The sequence below is a fragment of the Eptatretus burgeri genome, chromosome 2 (genome assembly GCF_056783735.1).
Source record: "Eptatretus burgeri isolate ZD-2024b chromosome 2, Ebu_testis_v1, whole genome shotgun sequence".
NCBI lineage: Eukaryota > Metazoa > Chordata > Myxini > Myxiniformes > Myxinidae > Eptatretus > Eptatretus burgeri.
In genome coordinates, this window is record NC_140962.1 from 141,271,133 (window position 1) to 141,291,155 (window position 20,023).

At 44.8% G+C, this 20,023-nt stretch overlaps 1 protein-coding gene across 1 annotated transcript in view; it reads right to left on the bottom strand.

The window, feature by feature from the left end:
* Positions 1–371: 371 nt before the first annotated feature.
* Positions 372–20,023, bottom strand: part of LOC147033354 (uncharacterized) — a 50,399-nt gene continuing 30,747 nt past the window's right edge. The window contains exons 11-16 of the mRNA XM_085871610.1: positions 19,792–19,943; positions 18,952–19,057; positions 18,738–18,796; positions 18,387–18,573; positions 18,065–18,171; positions 372–8,303 (exon numbers count right to left, since the gene is read on the bottom strand). Coding sequence (XP_085727736.1) covers positions 18,780–18,796; positions 18,952–19,057; positions 19,792–19,943 — 275 coding nt within the window. The 3' untranslated portion in view covers positions 372–8,303; positions 18,065–18,171; positions 18,387–18,573; positions 18,738–18,779. The remainder of the gene's footprint in view (positions 8,304–18,064; positions 18,172–18,386; positions 18,574–18,737; positions 18,797–18,951; positions 19,058–19,791; positions 19,944–20,023) is intronic.

Sequence of the window (20,023 nt, forward strand, 5' to 3'; positions counted from 1 at the left end):
TAATGCCATGAACAAACTTTGGTACATACACGGTGAAGAACGTTGTGATAAAGTTTCATCGAAATGGGATGTGTAGTTTCAGAGAAGAAGTTGAAAGTATTTGTGGACGGACTGATGGACTGACGACGCGCCATTCCATAAGCTCCCGGAAATATAGGTACAGTATTTGCTTTCTTCTCCGAAACTACACACACAATTTTGATGAAACCTGACCACAACCTTCATCACCCATGATGGACCAAAGTTGTTTTTCACAGCATAAAAAAAACAGAGGGTCTAAGGGTGGTTTGAGTGACTTGCTCCTGACCCAGGTGTCGGGGCAGTTTTGGCCACATCAAGACAGAAAAACCTTTAGTTCAATTTAAGCTGTTTATTCAGTAAATATCAGACAGACTCACGCGAGGAAGCCAAGCTTGGAACAGCGTCTCAGGCAAGAACTTCAGTATACATGGCGTATTACAAATATATATGATCTCACCAGGGCATGTTTAACACTTCAAAGGAAATCAACTGAACAAAGAAAGAGAGACCTCTTGGAGAAACAGCAGATGGAACTTTGGAAGGTTTAAAATGACATTGCAAACACAGGATGGAAAATGGTCTGTTATCGGAGCTTGCTTATTGCCCATGTGAGGGAAGGGAAAGAGCATGCGATTCCTTGCTGGCCATCTGGAAAGCGACGAGGTTTTACAAGGTTTTTACGACTACAGAGGAATGCGTGTTCTCCCTCCTAATAGCTTTCCCAGCAGATATATTTATTAAATTCTTTCTCAAAGCACGAACTGAAGCTAATTGGCATTTTACCTCATTATAAATGCAATTAACAATTCAGTTTTCACAATTCCCCCTCCCCCTTTTTGTTCATGCAGAACAACCCTAGGGTTTGTTCTGTAAGGACAAACCTACAGAAATTTAAATTTGTCTTCAGCGAGTGGCAGGCCCATTTCCACCGTGTCACCCAGACTTGCGCTCTGTGGTGGGTCGACACCCTATAGAGTGGATGCAACCCTCGGGGGGCCACCACCTCCCCGTGCTGTCTCGTTCCACAGAGTTTGGGTGCCCAGGCGATCTGAAAGAAACGAACCCTGTGCACACCGAACATATACATCCAAGAGGCAATTGCCTTTTTCAATTATATTATACTAATCAGCTTTTATTTGAGCGAGCCGCTCAAATTATTTTTCCTCTTCAGTTTTTAAGATATCTTTATTGTCCCACATCTCTTCATTACAATCATCCATCTGTTTTTGGTTCTTTAGCAACAATTGTTGAATTGTTTCAAAAGGGCTTTTGTCAGTCCCAAGGGCATGAGTGTCTGCACTTCACATTTTCCATAAAATACCACCGACACGGTGTCTCGACTCGATTTTATACTAGCTTCTTCATTTTCTGGGTTTTCTGGATCTTCTCATTGCCATAGTTGCCCAGAGATGGTCGGTCCAGGGAAATTTCATGCACCACAACCTTCAAGTGACATCATTGTCATTGTGGCAAATTTTCACAAACACACACACACACACACACACACACACACACACACACACACACACACACACACCGATTATTGCTCTTATACATGCTATGATGACAACAATAGCGACGAATATCATGAGTCCAATGAGTAATATGTGGAGTATCCAAGGTTCCCAATCCACCAAACACTCCCTTTCACCAAGATCCGAACCCTCCGTTCTTAAAATAGTCATGGTACTTTGCAGCTACCTTCCTTACGTGTCGTACCACATCATGGATATGTACCGTTTGGCGCTACTTTTGCATATGTCCCATTTATGCAATTCCGGTTATCTGCCATGTAATTATGGTACCATCCGGCTCCACAATAATCGATTTCCTCAAATGGGATCACCGCTAACGGCAGTCCTGTTTGTGAAGAGCGCGGTATGTTGGCACATACCCAACACTTCGCCTTATTTTCCTTCGTTGTGTAATTGTGCGACAGGGTCATAAAGGTGTTTATCCCACACATGCCTTTCTCATGCAATTGGTCCCGATGTTTACCTTCTTCTGCCCTGCGCACCCTGTCACGACCCATTCCTTGTTTCCCTTGCTCTTGACCGACCAAACATTCTGCTCTCTATGGGCATTCCCATAATGCCTTCACTGTCTGTTATCATCCAAATCACAATTATGCACATGCTAATCAGAAGCACTGCTACATATGTCATGAACCCCCAGTAACATTCTTCCCACTTGTGGGTTTCCTATATTTTCTTTATGACGTCCTGTATGCTCTTTTGCAGTGAGATGCGTGAGTCCATGATTAGCTTACCTTCTCACTTGACAGCTGTGTGAGTAACCAATAATACCTGGTGGGGTCCGGTCGAATGTGCCTTCAGTGCGTTCTTCCGCTTGAACACCTCGATGTACACCCAGTCACCAGGCTGGATGTCGTGGTGTTCCTCCGCAGCTGGTCTGGTGGCACTTGTTTGACTTGCAAGTCAAATTATTTGACAACATTTGTTAGTATTTCATGTGGGGACAATCCGCCGCGCCTGCCTGTTTACCGTTGACCCACCTGACATCAGTTTCAGAGGAATAGCCTCTGGCCATTTCAAACCCGTTTCATCACATATTTTATAGACAGTGGAAGTGTTGTGTTATTTGCAAAGCTCTGCAAAGTTCCTTAGTAATATCCTATGTGATGAGCTTCTTCTGGTTGTTTAAACACTTTACCAACATTATAGCCTGGTGTTGGCTTAGCGGTTACGGTGGTGGCTTGGGACCCAAGAGTCCTGAGTTTGAGCCCCGTTGGCCACTGAATTAACACCAGGGGGTTGACTGTCATTCTTCCAAGGCTGGCAAAATGAGTACCAGTATACTGGTAATAGGAGCACTGTATCAGCAGCATAGTCGCGCCCCCAACCAATGATGCAACCAGCAGCCAAAAAGGTAGCACATGATGGGAACCAACATTATGGTGTTGACAACACACACAGCTTCTACAAAAATTTTCTGCCATAGCTGTAAATCCTGGAGCATGCCATGTTCGTAGCACCTCCTTCTGTCTCCCCCGTTTGCTCGTGTGGCCACTTCCGTAAGGCAAACGAGCAGACCATGGCAAAAATGCCTTTGCGGCAACCACCGTACCCTCCTTTGAGACCCAAAGTTTTGTTTCCGCGCTATAGCAGCAACCTGTTTTCTCCCACTTGGCTCTTTCACTTGCCTCAGTTTCCTCCTGTAGTGCTGCAATGTCGTCAGTAGCCAGCGCCCTTTCCTAATTTTTCCCCTTTTGAGAGTACGTTCGCTCCCTTTCAAAAGAGCTGTATGATCGAGTGGACATGGGCCCATTGTTACGATAAACGTTGAATGTTGATCAATAACCTGACTTGCACAAGCACCTCCATAAGGCCGAAGGAACTCTGACATGAAATGCATCAACATCCATCCGAGAGGCGGAACGTACATTGATGCATCGCCTGTTTGTGAATTTTGCAGCATGAGCAATGATGTCCATTTATATATTATGTATGCAATTTTTGTGTTTTCACATCATACCATCACCTTCACCGCATGCATGCGCTCACATGCATCCACCGAAGCTCACCTGAACAAGGCTTGCCCCAAACGTGAAAGGAACCAATTTTGACTCATGACTCGTGTCCCATCCAAGCCCTGCACCAAAAACTTACGAGACACACATGTGGTCTGCTGCCAAATCCCCGACCACACTCCACTTGCACACCCGTTCCTGAAATGCCCTTTGCCATTTCAGCTTTTATCAAGCGAAGCAAATACATATTTTCACACACCTCTCTCTGGCCGCAACATATAGGACCTCCTTTCTCGAGCAATTAACTACAAAGTGTGGAAGTTTTAAAATGCACTGGTCTGACCACAAAACCCTCCGACAACGATAACACCAGGAGCTCCACAATCATCACCCACCCGGCTCGCCAACCAACATGGCGGCCCAAGCAAGAACATTCCACATTCTAACGTGTAATTTTAAAACACCTCTTCAAAAGAGCTGTATTTTAAAATACCTCTGCAACATGCATGCCCCTCACTGCGCAACCCTCCATTCACAAACCATGCATGCAAATCTGAAAGGCAAGGATGAACAACTTCACAAACTACACGGCACTCTCGGTACGGCCGCCCGAATATCCCCAACACCAGGCGACCCCTCCCCTCAAACATCGTTGCGGTCTCCACACCCGGCTCAGTTGCACATGTATTATGTCCACAGCCCACAGCGGTCGCACACAGAAAAATGCTTTTCATCTTCGTAAGTGGTTCAAATCGTTAAAGCTCATTCACATCAACTCATTCCTCATTCAAACATGTCATGATAACTAAGGTGACCAGATACCTTGACTCGTGGTTAATAAAGTTGTCATGCACACGGCTGGAATGACACGGCTCCACACCCCCAGCAATTTATATTTCCCAATGTCACCACCCATGCCAACTATCTGCATAAACTCCCCTCCTGACCACCACGCATGATTCTAATTCCTTCTAATCTCTCACATGGAGGACATACTGTTACGAATCTGGAAGCCATTTGCACACAAACAGACAGCAGCCCCCGCAGTTCAGTTATTTCGATAAGTATGTGTTTATAGGCAGGGTCCCGTCCTTCTGTCTAATGGGAATTACATGTGTGCGCTGCGAAAGTTTCTTTATTGTTAGTTTTTTTTTTTACATCTTCAAGCCACACAACGCCAACAAATCTTTTTCGCTCATCACCTCAGGGCTGGCTCCGCCTTAGCCAGATGGAGTGTTCGGCCCGACCAATGAGGGGCGGCCACTAGTTGCCCGACAACCCCTCGTTCAATCCGGGGGCGAGTTCCTCAGAGCGGTTCCCTCAACCCGCGGGGGAGGGGAAGGATAAGAGAAGGTGGCGAGCCGTCGTCAAGAGAGAGAAGAAGCAGGTGCAGATTAATCGTTACTTGAAGCTTGCCTGGAGCACCACCAGTGGAATTATTAATAAGTGTGTTGTTCTCATTTGGCTCGCCTTTGCTGGAAGGAGAAGCAGCCTTGTCGCCTGCTAGCGTTCTCGTCTTGCCTGCTGGCATTCTCGTCTTGCCTGCTGGCGTTCTCGTCTTGCCTGCTGGCGTTCTCGTCTACCCGCGGGTGCTCGTCTTGTCTGGTCCGTTCTCGTGCTGGCTGGTGCGTCGTTGCGTCGTTCCTGGTTCCTGGTGCTTGGTGCGGTGACGGAGGTGTGGGTTCGAGTCCCCCCCACCCCGAACCAGCTCGTCTCGACCAGACCGCACAAGGCGGACAGGTGCTAGCGTTGGCTCCTGCCCTCAGCTCGCTTTCCCTCCCGAGCTGAAGGGCCACCATTTCTTTGGGTGTGTGTGTGTGTGTGTGTGTGTGTGTGTGTGTGTGTGTGTGTGTGTGTGTGTGTGTGTGTGTGTGTGTGCCCCCCATCTGTAAGTAGAAACTGTTAAGTGTTTTTGTTCATTGTACATTTTCCTGCATATTTGGATAATTCTGCTCTTTGTGCCCCCCCCCCCCCCCCCGATAAATAAACCCATAATTGTTCAATATACCAGCTCGTTGTCTGTCACTTTCTTTCATTGACCCAGCACTGCGCGTATTGAGAATTAGAGAGGCCGTTTGGGCCGGTAAGTTGTCATTGGGACCGGCGCGGCTCTGGTAACTCCCGCTCGGTACGCCGGACCCGAGTCGGTACATGCGACTCGGTTCGGACAGAGTCGGCTGAGGGTGTGGTTTCCCTGGTAGCTAGACGGCGTGAGTACTTAGGTAAATTGGAATAGACAAGTGGACCCCACCTCACGCCGTCAAAATATTGGCGACCATGGTCCTTTAAGTGGCCCGTCGACTCCGGAGTTATCCGGGATGACGACCTTTCAATTCCGGTGTTCGGGAGACGGCCCAACTGCTCCATCTGGCGTTCGTCCTCGCTACCGAATCCGGCACCACAACAATACATCCTACAACCTTTCTCCACCCAAATGCCAACCATGGATGCCCAATAAGCCAAACATGGGAGAAAGAGTTAAAAGTTGGTCATTTTAACTCGCCCTGTATAACAAGCACAGTGTAATCAAATCATTGGATTTATATTCCACAGACTGAGATGAAACAACCTGTTCCTCGGATGAATTAAATTGGCTGACCCTTTTTGAGTCGTCCATATACACTGTTAATGCAACTCCAAATTTTGAAAGTAGTCAGCACGAACCGACACATACCATTTTATCTTTTCGTGATCACCATCGGGAATGCAATGGCAAACCACCTTGTGTAATCCTTGCACTGAAGTATAAACTCCAGTGCTGTCACCAGTTGCCATGGTTTTCGCATGCCATTTTTACCTGCCGGCATTTGCTTACATGCACACGCTTACTTCCGTGTATCTGCGTGCAGCCATTCACATAATGAGTGAAGCTCTCTGCCACATCTGCATGGTTGGCTCACTCAGTGCCACATTTCGAATCCATAACACTCAGCATCAACTTTAAATCTTTCTACTCTGGTGCCAACCAGCACACGAGGTACCACAATGTCCAACAAGTTCCAATCAATTTCAGACATCATCCAACTACAAACTGCCGCAACCAAACCAGCAACCAAACTAGCCAATGATGCAACCAACCATTCACATTGATGCCATAATAGCTTCGTTATGCTCAAATAATTATCGTTTTTATATCTTCAGTGTGTGTGTACCCACTCTCAAGAGATAAAAATTGAGCAATTCTTTGGCTAGGACATTTTCACCAGCAAAAGTTAATTTCCTTATTAATCAATTTTACAATGATTATTTTTCCTGCAACCAGTTTCTCGAGCATTTCAAAGACAAGCTGCCTCCACCCTTTTTCCCTTATCAGGCAAATCACACACAGCCTGGAAAACAAGGCAAATTCCTCCACTTCACAGCAGGGCATCCCTCACACCCCCGCCCCACCCCCAACCCCACTTTTTCATAATGGTTCTGCTCCAGTTCAGTGCACATAAATAACTTTTGCTTAATTTTAACACAACTTTTCCATTGAGATGTAAATTCATTTTTTTAACATAACAAAGGGAAACAAATAAATTCTCGAAACCAAACTGAAACTATATATTTTCTTTCAATTGGATCTTACAATCCAACAATCCGACCATTCCTCCACTGCATCCAGCATGACGACCCCACCCGTTCATGCCTGATCTGACTGTCAATTGTCCCAGCAACGTACTTTGCAGATACACAGCCAGGCAGAGATCGTGCACCCTTCCGGACGCCCCTCGCTCCGCACTCAAGCCTCGTGTAGATTTCATTATAATTCTCTCACGCTTGTAACCACAACACAACTGCGTATATGTTCGACACACACGTTCCCACATGCACTGAAGCATTGTACACAAACTATTTCAGAAACTTTCAGAACATTGACTCAATATAAACACCTCACATTAAATCACTTTGGTTCCATTCGCGATGAATTAAAACAATTCCGATGTTGATTCGTTACCTGGTTCAGCATCCTTTGTTCAATCATCGGGCATGCTCTTTCAAGTTCCATCTGGGGCTGGTTTATTGTCCTCAATGATTTTAATTCCCTTATCAAGTTTTCAACTCTGTCTCGCTGTAATTTTTGTTTTTCAGTTCACTCTGCCCACAACTTCACATCTTTTGAAGTACTCGACCCAAAGTTCTCATTCATATACTCGGCATTTTACCCGCTAGGAGTGGGCACATCGCCATCCCCTGCTTTTCAATGCTGGTTCCCCATAACCATACTTCTAAATCGCTCTAAGAACTCGTCGGCACTCTTTTTTTTTCTTTACAGCGACTTCTTCAAACCCCTTGGCTCCCGGCTCTTGCAACTTCAGTAACAAAAAAAAATCCTTGTTACTCGCCCTTGTGGCTATTCTTGCACCGACGCACCAACCCATGACTCGGTGTCTTATATTTCCTGCAGTGCCACCGCCGTTTCCCGACTTTCAGTTAAACAACTCTCTGTGCAATGCCTCTGGCCCTCCAACATGTGACTAGGTGCTTTTATCAAAACACAAGATGTTACCCGACTAAAGGAATAATAAATCCCTTATGCCTTTATGGGTTTACGCTGGCCGTTTTACCCGATGAAAACCCCAAAAGTCTTTAATTTCACTCAATAAACAGCTATGTATATATCCTTACCTTTTAAATTTTGATTCAGGACTGCGCAGTGTCAGCAGAGGTGAGCAATCTGCCTGGTGGGAACAGGTCACCCTCCAGCAGAGGTCTCTCACCTTTGGCTCCGCTAGTGCTTGCTGACCGCCGGACAGAGGTCCCCTCTTCTCCCCAGATGGAGGCTGTTGATCCATCCCAGTCACCAATTCTGTAGTGGTAATTTTGGCCACACCAAGACAGAAAAACCTTTAGTTCAATCTCAGCTGTTTATTCAGTAAATATCAGACAAACTCTCACGAGGAAGCCTATCCTGGAGCAGTGTCTCAGGCAAGAACTTAACTATACATAGCGTATTATGAATATATATGATCTCACCAGGGCATTTAACACTTCAAAGGAAATTAATTCAACCAAGAGAGGCCTCTTGGAGAAACAACAGATGGAACTTTGTAAGGTTTAAAATTACAAACACAGGATGAAAAATGGTCTGTTATCGGAGCTTGCTTATTGCGCCGGTGAGGGGATGGAAAGAGTAAGTGATTCCTTGCTGGCCACCTGGAAAGCGATGAGGTTTTGCAAGGTTTTTACCACGAGGAATGTGGGTATTCTGCCTCCTACTAGCTCTCCGAGCATATATTTATGAAATTATTTCTCAAAGAACTAAAGCTAATTGGCATTTTACCTCATTATAAATTCAATTAACAATTCAGTTTCCACACAGGTGAGCTTCAGGATGCACGGTCCTATTTTTAGCTCTGTGTAGGTGCTCGTTGGATGTTGTTCATGTGCAACCTGTGATGATGTGAAGGGCTTTGTTTTGTTTGGTTTGTGGGGTGTTGAGATGAATGTTTGATAAGCTGGAGGCCCAAGATGAGCTGACGGAGTTAATGACTGATCTAATGTACTGTTTGTATATTAGTGATGTTGTTTCTTTGTGGTAACCAAAGTCTGTGACTGTGAGTGCCCTAAATGTGTTAAGCCTGTGTGTGCATGTTTTTTTCAATGTTTGTGATGCGATCTGAGAATGACATGGATGTGTTAAAAGTCACGCCGAGTATTATTCTTTGGTGTGCGTGGGATAGGGATGTTGTTCAGTGTGATGTGTGGTGCAGCACTATGTTCATTGGTGTGATTTGTTAAAAGAGTGACTGTTCATTTTGAGGGGGCTACTTTCAGTCTGTTGATGGTGAGCCAGGTTTGAAGGGCACTGAGGAAGGGTTGAAGTTGTGGCGGTGTTGATGTTGTTATGAGTAGAGGTAATGGTTATATTGTCCGCATATGGGGCTCTATGTATGTTCTTGGGTAGTTGTGGAATGTCGTGCAAGAACAGATTAAAGAGTGTGGGGGAGAGGACTGAGCCTTGAGGGACTCCGTTATGAAAGTATCGTGTGCGTGATGACTTGCTGTTAAAAAATTACGAATGACTGCCTACACGATAGGTAGTTGGCCAGCCAGCGTTTGGTGTTGTGCATGTTTGTGTTGATTATTTTGTTTGTGAGCAAGAGTTTTTGGTGTGTGTCAAATGCTTTGCTGATATCCCCTGTGGTGAGAAAAGTACATTTTGATGGTTTTCTTTTGTTAAAGCCATCAAAGGTGTTTTGTATGAGGTCTGTGAGGAGAGTGGTCATGGAGTGGTTTGCTCTGAATCCCTGTTGGGTGTGTGAGAGAGGGATGTGAGGGTTTGTGAGTGTGAGTATTTGGAGTTCTATAACTTTGGGGGGGGGGTGTACAAAGTCATGTAAAAGGTCTGTAGGAAGCTGCTTTGGTGGGATCTTTGTTTGATTTAAGAATGGTCATGATTTTGCCTAGTTTCCAAATTTGGGGAATTATTAAGTGTTGGTGGAGAAATTGCTTATATTTGTGAGGACTGGTATGCTGTGTGGTCTTAGGTGTTTTAAATGTAAATTGGAGATGTTGCCAGGGCCGGTGGCCTGCGAGTTTTTGATGATTTTTGTTGTTTGTGCGGGAGTGAATGGCGTGATGGTGGTGTCGAGTTAGCAGCTTAGTTTGCGTCTTGCAATACGTGTTTCCTCTTCTCTGGGTCTGATATGACTTGTGTTTGCGTTGTGGTCGATGAGGATGTTAACTTTTTATATGATGGTATGTTGTCTGTGATAGTTATGAGGGTGTTATACTGCTGTTGGAGTTAGTGATGCTGTTAATGGTTTCGTACAGTTTATGGTGCCGGAGGGAGGTCACTCCCCAAAGAAGAAAAAGAAAGAAAGAAAGAAACGTTTTGTGGATATGTGATGCATGTGTGACTGTGATGTGTGGTGTTTGAATGAGTGTGAGGTGCTCATGTGGAAGATGAGAGGGAGTGGGCTAGTCCATGGGGACCGATCAGCGCTCTGACCATGACCGCACTGCTTCAACAAATCCAGGCAGCAGGGAAAAGTGGGGAAGATTTGGCCCCATCTTGCATTGGGGGGGGGGAGGGGGGTGAAACTATCGTGAAGAGGCATCCCCAATAGTTGCTCAGAATGTGGTTGTCCTTGTTGCTGTAATCGAGAGTTCATAAAAGAAAGGCAATTTAAGAATAGTGGGTTGCACCCAATTATATACGTGAAGACTGTTAAAATGGTAATTTTGAGAGAAGGAGAGAGAGAGCTGAATTGTACCATGTGGTGGATGAAATGGCAACCACCATATATGAGCCATGAATAAAAGAGGATTTAAAGGATATGGAATAAACGACAGGAGGGTTATAAGAGGAGGAAGAAGAAGAAGACCTACTATAGCCCACACAATGCATTCGTTTGTCTGTGCACACATATTAACGATATAACTGACTAGAGAACTCTACGTGTCATGGATGTTCATTCACCTGGGGGCCAGTTTCATAACCATCACACTACCCCCCTCCCCGTACCAGACTCATCCTGAGCTGTTAGTGCAGTTTACTTACGGATCCCTAAGTGTGACAATGCATGCATGTTCCCAAAAATAATAAAACCAAATGCATTTTGTAACTCTATCAGAACCATACAGACACATGTATGTAACATTCCATATTAAATCACAAAATCTAAACACATATCCAAAGTGGGCTCAAATACTTTACACCGTCTACATTCCACCCTGGTCCAGGACCTGCACCAAAAAGAACCAGAGTGGTGTCAAAGCCACCCAACGCTCGCCTGTTTATACATTTATCGTTTTAAAAAGACTAGTCTAATAATATTTTTAATAAAGGATTGCAGTGAAGTCTGATCCAAATAATTTTAAAGCAATATATGTATTTGTATATTGTAATCAGTAAAAAATAGTGTGGTAGATAAAAACATTAGAAAGGAAATAACTTGCACCAAAAACTTTAACATTTTCATGCTGACACTAACGCTCAAAGACTAGTCTGATAATATTTTTTTTATAAAGCATTGCAGTGAAGTCTGATCCAAATAATTTTAAAGCAATATATGTATTTGTATATTGTAATCAGTAAAAAATAGTGTGGTAGATAAAAACATTAGAAAGGAAATAACTTGCACCAAAAACTTTAACATTTTCATGCTGACACTAACGCTCAAAGACTAGTCTGATAATATTTTTTTATTAAGCATTGTAGTGAAGTCTGATCCAAATAATTTTAAAGCAATATATGTATTTGTATATTGTAATCAGTAAAAAATAGTGTGGTAGATAAAAACATTAGAAAGGAAATAACTTTCACCAAAAACTTTTACATTTTCACGCTCACTCTGACGCTGATGCTCACGCTGACGCTCACGCCGGGGGTATCGCTATAGCTCTCTGTTCTTCGAACAGGCGAGCGAATAAGTAAACGCCTTGGTGCAAATGTTGAATAACGGGGCCACAACAAAACTGGTCCTTGGCACAACGCCGAAGAATGGGGCCACAACAAAAGTGGTCGTTTCAGCTGATATGAACTTGAGGCCACAGCACAGTGGTCTTTTGCAGCAGGTAGGAACTTAGGGAGGCATGACAGGCGACAGGCAATTGGTGGGACAACAGACATGGGTAAATGCAAACGAGGTAATGCGTCGGCATACCAGGTCTGGCAGGCATCGCTGGGGTGGCGGAGCCAGTAGATTTGAATATGGGCTCGGCCTTAAATTAACCGTCCCCTCCCCTTAAAAGAAAATATAAAAAATCCTATGCCTATTTTGTCATGGTCCGTGCCCCCCCAGTCTCTCTCTGCAGTTGTACTAACCCGAGCCTCCCTGTCCAATTTGTGTCTGTCTTCTAACTATAACATCTATGAAGTCCCACCAATCCATTGCCAAATTCCGACCCAGTCCCCGAAGGATTCCCTCGAAAGAAAAGGAAGATTCACGGGAATCTCATTGCAAGTTCAAAATACATCTACAGGTCCCACAGTTTCCAGGAGTGGGCAAGCCCAGCAGCCAGCAATCATCCAAGCGGTGGATGGGGTGGAGTGCCGGAAGGGGCACATATAACATCTCAATTTATCCTCTCCATTATGACATTTAAACTTCCCTGGGACTTACCAACACGTCTCTTTAAACTATGCGGTTCTAATAACCCAAATTCTCTGTTGTCCCACTCATTGGTGCTCATACAGGTTTGGGCCTGGTCCTCAAATTTTTACTTGTGCCCTCACACAATTTTGTGGCTGGCAGTGTGGCTCAACTGGCAGGTCTGCCCATCTGCATCCTCACCCAATGACACCCCCAGGACACTGAGGCTGCCTCTGAGCTTACCTGCTCCTCTCACTGATACCTGGCGGGGGGGAGCCTTTGCTGTCTTCCTCCCCAATGCAAACACTGCACTGGTTGGTGTTGAAGAAAACTCACTCAGGTTCTTTCAACAATTTATTTTAATGGAGTTTGTGAGTGAGTTTTCTTCAACAGTTTTGGCGTCATGGACAGGACAGCAAACCCCAAAGGAGGTCGCACAGCAACTTCGAGATGGCAGCAAACACTGAAAGCTGGCTGAAACAAGGTAAAGGGAGCCTTTGAACATCCTTAATTCTTCTGTGTTTGCTGTCATCACAGGTCTCCAGCTTACTGGGTAACGGGATCCGAAAGTTTTATCTGCGTGTTCAAACTTGAATTATTTATAAGGCCACAGGAAACAGGTTAGAATCCTGTTGCATTTGTGAATGCGATAAAAGGGATTGCACTTCCCATCCCCACGTCCCCTCCCCCATGTCCCTTCCCCTTTCCCTCACCAAACCCCTCCACATTCCCCCTGATCCTACCCTATTCTACAAGAGGGGCGGGAGTGGGAAGGACAAAACAGTGGGGAACAGAGACATTAGGAGATCTGTGGAAGGGAGAGGGATGGGGCATGGAACACGGGGTATACAAGATGGACATTACTGGGACTTTCAGGAAGGAAAGCAGAGAATTTGAAGGAAGTGGGTTTGGGGCGGATTAATGGGGGTAGAAAAGATTGTGGTTTTGGATGGGGAACGATAAGAGGTGGTGGTGAACAGCCGTTTTGAAGGCTTGGAGGGAAGAATGGGATTGAACAGAGTGAGGGAGTTTATTCCAAAGGTGGGGAAAAAGAGGAATGAAAGAGTGCAGGTGAGCAGTGATTCGTGATTTTGGTAGTTTTACCAGAAGGGGATTGTTTGCAGACCTTGAGCGCCCTGCGGAAATATGGTGGGGACACATCGCAGACAGAGCAGGGGGGGGGGTACCGGAGAGGAGACGGTAGAAGACAAAAAGACCACCAATGTGCCTGCGGTGAGAGAGTGAGAGGCCCAAAGACTCAGCCTCAATGAGGGAGATGCCAATGATCCGAAATGCCTTGGTTTCCACAGCGTGAAGCCGAGAAAGTTGGGAGGCAGGAGCATCAGCCCAGAAGGGAGAGCAGTACTCCATCAGGCTGTGGACAAAAGCTTTATGTGGTCAGGAGCTCAGGTGGGCTGAGGAAGGACTTTGCACAATGGAGGATTCCCAGTCGGTGAGTGGTTTTGGAGGCCAGCTTGGAAATGTGGCTTTCCCAGGAAAGATCATGGCATATAGTGAGACCCAGAAGCTTGAAAAAAAGTACTTCTTCCAGAGGATTGTAGAGAAAGTGGATGGGGTGGGGTGGGGGGGGTTCCAAATGGTCCTTTTGGCGAGACATAATGAGAGTGAGAGATTTGTTTAGATTGAAAGACATGTTCCACGTGTTGGACCAGTTTGTGATTTTACCCAGATCTGCAGTGAGTGAAGAAGCTGCTGCTGAAGGCAGAGTGAGTGAAGGCAGAGAGGGTGAAATGTTAACAAGGCAGAGGGTGAAATCATCAGCAAAGAGATAAAGAGGATTTTCCAGAGAGTCGGAGAGATCATTGATGAAAACCAGAAAGCACAGGGCCCAGAACACTGCCGAGAGGAACTCCAGCCTGGACAGGAAGAGGGAATGAAATAACTCCATTTAGGGCAACACGTTGACTGCGACAGCAGAGGAAGTCTGCGAGCCATGAGTGGAGATGGCTTTGGATACCATATGAAGAGTTTGGTGAGCAGAGCAGGGTGCCAGACCGTGTCAAAATCACGTGATATGTCGAGTGATATGGCTCTGATTTCATGTCCGGCATTGAGGACCTCCATCCATTGTTGGGAGAGCAGAAGCAGCATATCCACTGTGGAGTGACCTGGTCTGAAACCAAATTGATGATCAGAAATAAGGCCATTGGAGAAGAGAAAGGATTTAATGTCTGAAGCGATGATGGATCCATAACATTGCTGATGATTGGGAGAAGGCTGATTGGTCTGTAGTTGCAGGGATCTGTTTTACACATTTTTTACCAGTCTGTCACCCCCAAGCTCGCCAAGCACTCATTTGCATCATGCACATAACCAGACTCGCCATGATTCACCTTAACTGGACTCATCTCCTCCCGGTTCGTCTCAACGACCTGTATCCTCTTTGCGTGATCTCTGAGCAACTTGTCACGCTGTAAATATAACATGTTCATGCATTCCATCATCTCCTCCTTTACTCATCACCTGCTTCTACCTGTTTTGCTTTGATTTCAGTTCTCATTCTTTACCTCATCCACCTCTACTTTTACCTTCGTTAATTCCCGATGCGCCCCTTGTATTTCCCCCTTTAACGTCACCTTTGTTATTTCTGTCTGTTTTTCTCTGCCCATCTCTTCACTCATCTGCCTTTTTATTTCATCGCCCATCATGTCCATTTTTCTGCTCATCACGCCCATTCTCCTGTTGTTGTCTTCACTCATCCTGTCCATTCTGCTGCTGCTGTTTTGGTCCATCATAATTATTTGTGCCATTAATTGCCTCATGAACAACATAGTGTCATTCTCGGGCTGCACTGGCTGCGATAACCCACCGTTCTGCACTATTGGCACTGCGTTTTTCTGAGGCTGAGGGTGGGAGTTATTTTCCATCTCTCCCATTGTTTCCTCTTCACCATCCATTGCAACTTCATGCAGGTCCTGGATCAATTCCTTAACCAAATTCACATCATTTACGTGACCCACTGGAACCTGCCCGTGTTGGTCTGCCATTGTCCGCACCAATAAATTTGAATAAAATTTAGTCGAAACAGCTCTGAATTTTGAGGTGCATGAAGTGCACCACAGATCCAAATATCCCACTTCTGATCAACAATTTGTTGATCAGGGTTCTAATTTCACACTCTTAACATCAGCTTGTTAATCGGGGGGGTTCGAAAAATCCCACTCCTGATACCAGTTTGTTACGGCCATGTGTACCGAGTGTATTATGAGGGGGTTAATCGTCGTTTCTCCTCGGAAGAGCCGGACCTGGGGCCACCACTCACAATTAACTTTGTGGTATGGTGGGTTGCATTACAACCATGAACGCCAATCAGTTAACCATGAGTTCCAGTGTCCACCACCTCATTTTCCGTTTAACTTGAGGTCACGTGGCTTCCTGAATGGGGAGCGCGCCCTCGGCGATGTACCAATCTTATCTTGATTAGATCTTAAGTCAGGCGGCCGAGCATTTACCGCTGGTGCATGCTGACTATGACAGGTTAATTAGGTTCGGACAATGCTGGATCAATGGAAGGAAAGGACAAGCACGGACAGGTTGAAATGTTAAGGAATTTATTATAAAGAAAAAATAAATAAACGGAAAAACTTTTTATTTCTTCGTGGTGAAAATAGATGAATTCAAATCAATCAAAATAATCTCAAACAAAAAAAGAACTAAACAGGCATTCAGAGAAAAATCAGGCAAAGAGCAGATGCTTATTACTATGCCTTACTTAGCGATTAAACACGAGACAAGGGTACCCAGCAGATCATTCGCTTGGGGGGGGGGGGTGGGGGTGGGGTGGGGGGGAAGGAATCTGGTCTCAGATTACAAAGGCAGAAGTCGTTGTGTGTCCAATAAAATGTCCCAAAATGTGTGAGCATGCCTTGGTCTGCTGCCAGCGCCCTGCTTCACCATGCACCCACCCACAAGCAGGCTCGAACACCAATAGACATAAAGTCGTCCCCGCCAGGAACCAGAGACACCAGGAATCAGGTACGCCAATAATCAGGTACCGAGCAGAACGAGCAGGAACGCTCCAACCATCACCCACCATCAGGAACTACCAGGAGCTGCAACCAATGGACAGCTGTAAGGAGCTGTAAGCATTGGTCAGGAACCATCACCAGCTGTCAGGAATTGTCACCAACTGACTGGAGCTGTGAGGAACCGTCATCCAGATGTGAGGAACCGTCACCCAGCTGTGAGGAATTGTCACCCAGCTATGAGGAATTGTCACCCTGCTGTCAAGAATTGTCACCCAGCAGTCAGGAATTGTCACCAACTGACTGGAACTGCAAGGAACTGTCACGCAGCTGTCAGGAATTGTCACCAACTGACTGGAGCTGTAAGGAGCTGTCACCCAGCTGTCAGGAATTATCACCAACTGACTGGAACTGCAAGGAACTGTCACGCAACAATCAGGAATTGTCACCAACTGGCTGGAGTTGTGAGGAACTGTCACCCAGCTGTTAGGATTTGTCACCAACTGTCAGGACGATGGTCCTCCCATCCTTCGTATAGGCGACCAGCCTGGGCGGAGCCTCAAGCAGACTTCAGCCAAATCCACCTTGCCTATTGGTGCATCGCTGCATGTGACCGACCATCAATCTCGTCATCATCACTTCCTCGTTCAGCCCGACATGAACAAGAGCCAGCCAGCATCCACAGAGCTGCCAAATGGGGCATCAAAGGTCGATGGAAAAAGGTGAACGTCAACTTCGGTGAAAGAGGTGGGTGTGGAACGTCAATGAAAGATAGGTGGGTGAGGTAAATGATCCACAGCCATATTTGACCGTCAGAATAACTGTTCAGAGAAAGCCTGTGGTGTGCTTCATCAAATGTCCTGCAAGTCCAAAGTGTAAATAAATAGTCCACCTCCAAGCCAATGTGTCCCGATGAAAAGGGGGTAGAATAAGCCTCCGTTGGGGTAATGGCTATCTCTCGCGTGCATGAATGTGTCGAAAAGAGAAAAAGGCCATCCCATAATAAAGGGAATCTGTTCTATACCCTTCTCCAACGCATCAAAGAGTTAGCATCCCACCAAACAAGGGGATGGGCCTATCCTGGACATGCATTTATGGAAATAACTGTCTGAGGACCTGAATGTTGTATGCATTAGTCGGATCTGATTCTGTAAACCAAAAAAAACACACACACACACACACACTATTTGCATATTTTAGCCCCTTTTTCAGTTTAAACGTTCACTTGGGAGAGAAGGACATGTTTAATTTCCAAGCATTCTTTCTGGATTTTGTGGCCTTTTTCGATCAACTTGGAGTTTTAAGTGTTCATGATAGTCCTTGTTATTAATATTTTGTGCAGTTGCTTATTTTCCATCTTCTATGCAAAGATGTTTCAAAATAAACAATAATTTGATATTTAAGGCTGGATAAAACCTCAATTCCATACATAATGTGGAAAATTAAAGTTGTGTTTTGTGATGAATATGGAACATTTGATAAACCTCCAGAAAAGTTCAAAACAAGGTCCTTGTCACACTCCCCTCCTTATTCAATCATCCTACCTTGATGTCTGAAACATCGAGACTTGAGCTTCTTCAATAACTTGTCCAAGCTCTCAGAAAGTCCTTTCCACGTCAAGGGAATCTTCAACTGGAATTGAGGGTCCGGGCTGCGGTGAGAAAAATTCACACAAATTGTCTTTACATCATTATTGCTGTTCCTTTCAGGAAACAATGCACTCAAACACACCTGGCACAGTGTATATGTCAGGTACTTGTTATATTTTAATATTTATACGGATGAGTATTTGCATATAACTCATGAACCCCCCCAAAAAAGGTAACATCATCGGTAAAAAGCAAAATACAACACGTGAAGCTTTACCAGAGCACCGACATGGTGGGTGTATGATTTTCCAAATTACGATTCCCGGTGGAGTCAGGCCAACTGTCGAGCCAATGGGTTTTCCCAGGAACGCTTCAGACCCATGCACACAGACAGCTTCATCAACATTTCTAATATATCGGATTTCTTGTGCAGCTTCTCCCCAACACAACAGAAGGTTTTGAAGCTGTTTTCACCAAGTAAAGAAGAAAGAAAAGGAGGAGAGTCTCACAGCTGGTCCTCATGTCAAACAATTAAAAAAGCTGTCTAAAAACAGAAACTCGACTGGGTTTTGGAATTCAGGAAAGGAAACTTGTCAACGACAATTAATATTAAAAAGACTGAACGAACCATTTCGATGTCATGTTGAAAGTGTCGGAAGAGTCGAGGCTGCTATTCATCTGGCTCGCCTGTGTGGAGACAATAAGTAAATAAGTGTGATGACATATTGTGGAAAATCATGGTTTTATTTTGTGAATAATAAGAACCTTGTCATACTCCTCCAGAGAAACTCAAGTCCAAATAAGGAACTCTTCAAATTCCCCTGATTATTCAATCCTCCCACCTTGACGTCTTAAACATCGAGGCTTGAGTCTCTTAAAGAATCTGCGCAAGCGTTGACAAATTCCTTTGCGCTTCACCGGATTTTCCTGTGGGGGTTTGGGTGTCTCCTGGAGTGGAAACAAAAATTACATGAATTATCTTGAAAAAACGAACTCTGTACTCAGCAAGAACGATACAATCACACAGCTCCGGAATTCACATATTACCCTCGAGAGGGAATTGTATTTGGGTCCATTTGTTAGTTTGTCTGTCGGTCTGCACAGAATGTGTTCTTGTCGGCCACAAACACCACCTGGTGATCGCCATTGTTACATACATGTTATCTTTTTTCTCTATAAAGTGTGGTGCCTCTATCAAGTATTACAATTACAATGTGAGCACATCCTGGAAGTACGTACTATGGGAATGCAAGTCTGTCAATAAAGGATGTCCTATTAACATTGTGTGTTCGTCTCCAAAATACACGTGATTGGAACGTGAATCCACACAATGATAGAGAAAAGGGCTGTTTGGCCGCTGTATTAACATAATCATACGTCGGTCGTGAATACACCGTCTATAAACCACACAAACACAAACACAAACACACCAACACACAAACACCACACAAAACGAGTCTTGGTGAGAGCCTGCAATCTCTGATTGCTCTTTTAAGTTCCATTGCAGAAATGCATAACAACAAAAAAAAAAAAGAAACTCTCACGAAGAAGAAATGAAAATGTTCTGTTGTTTTTGATCAATTCACTTTGAAATCTTCAGCAGAAAAATCGAAAATGCTTCACAACTTCACATCATAACACAACAAACATTAATTCACCATCATGAAGTACAAGGTGCTTACCACTTCCTGGACAGGTAATGGTTCTGGATTGCCATGCACACCATCACTACTGAAAGTATGTATTGATTCAATGTTCTCATAATTAATTTCCATTTCAACAACTCCTTCAGGGACTCTTTTCTCTTCAACAACAACCTTGGGAGGGAGGGATTCTGAGAGGAGGTCGAATGAGAACAAAAACAAAATTACAGGAGTGAGAATTCCTTCACATGTGATATTTTCTAAATCTAAA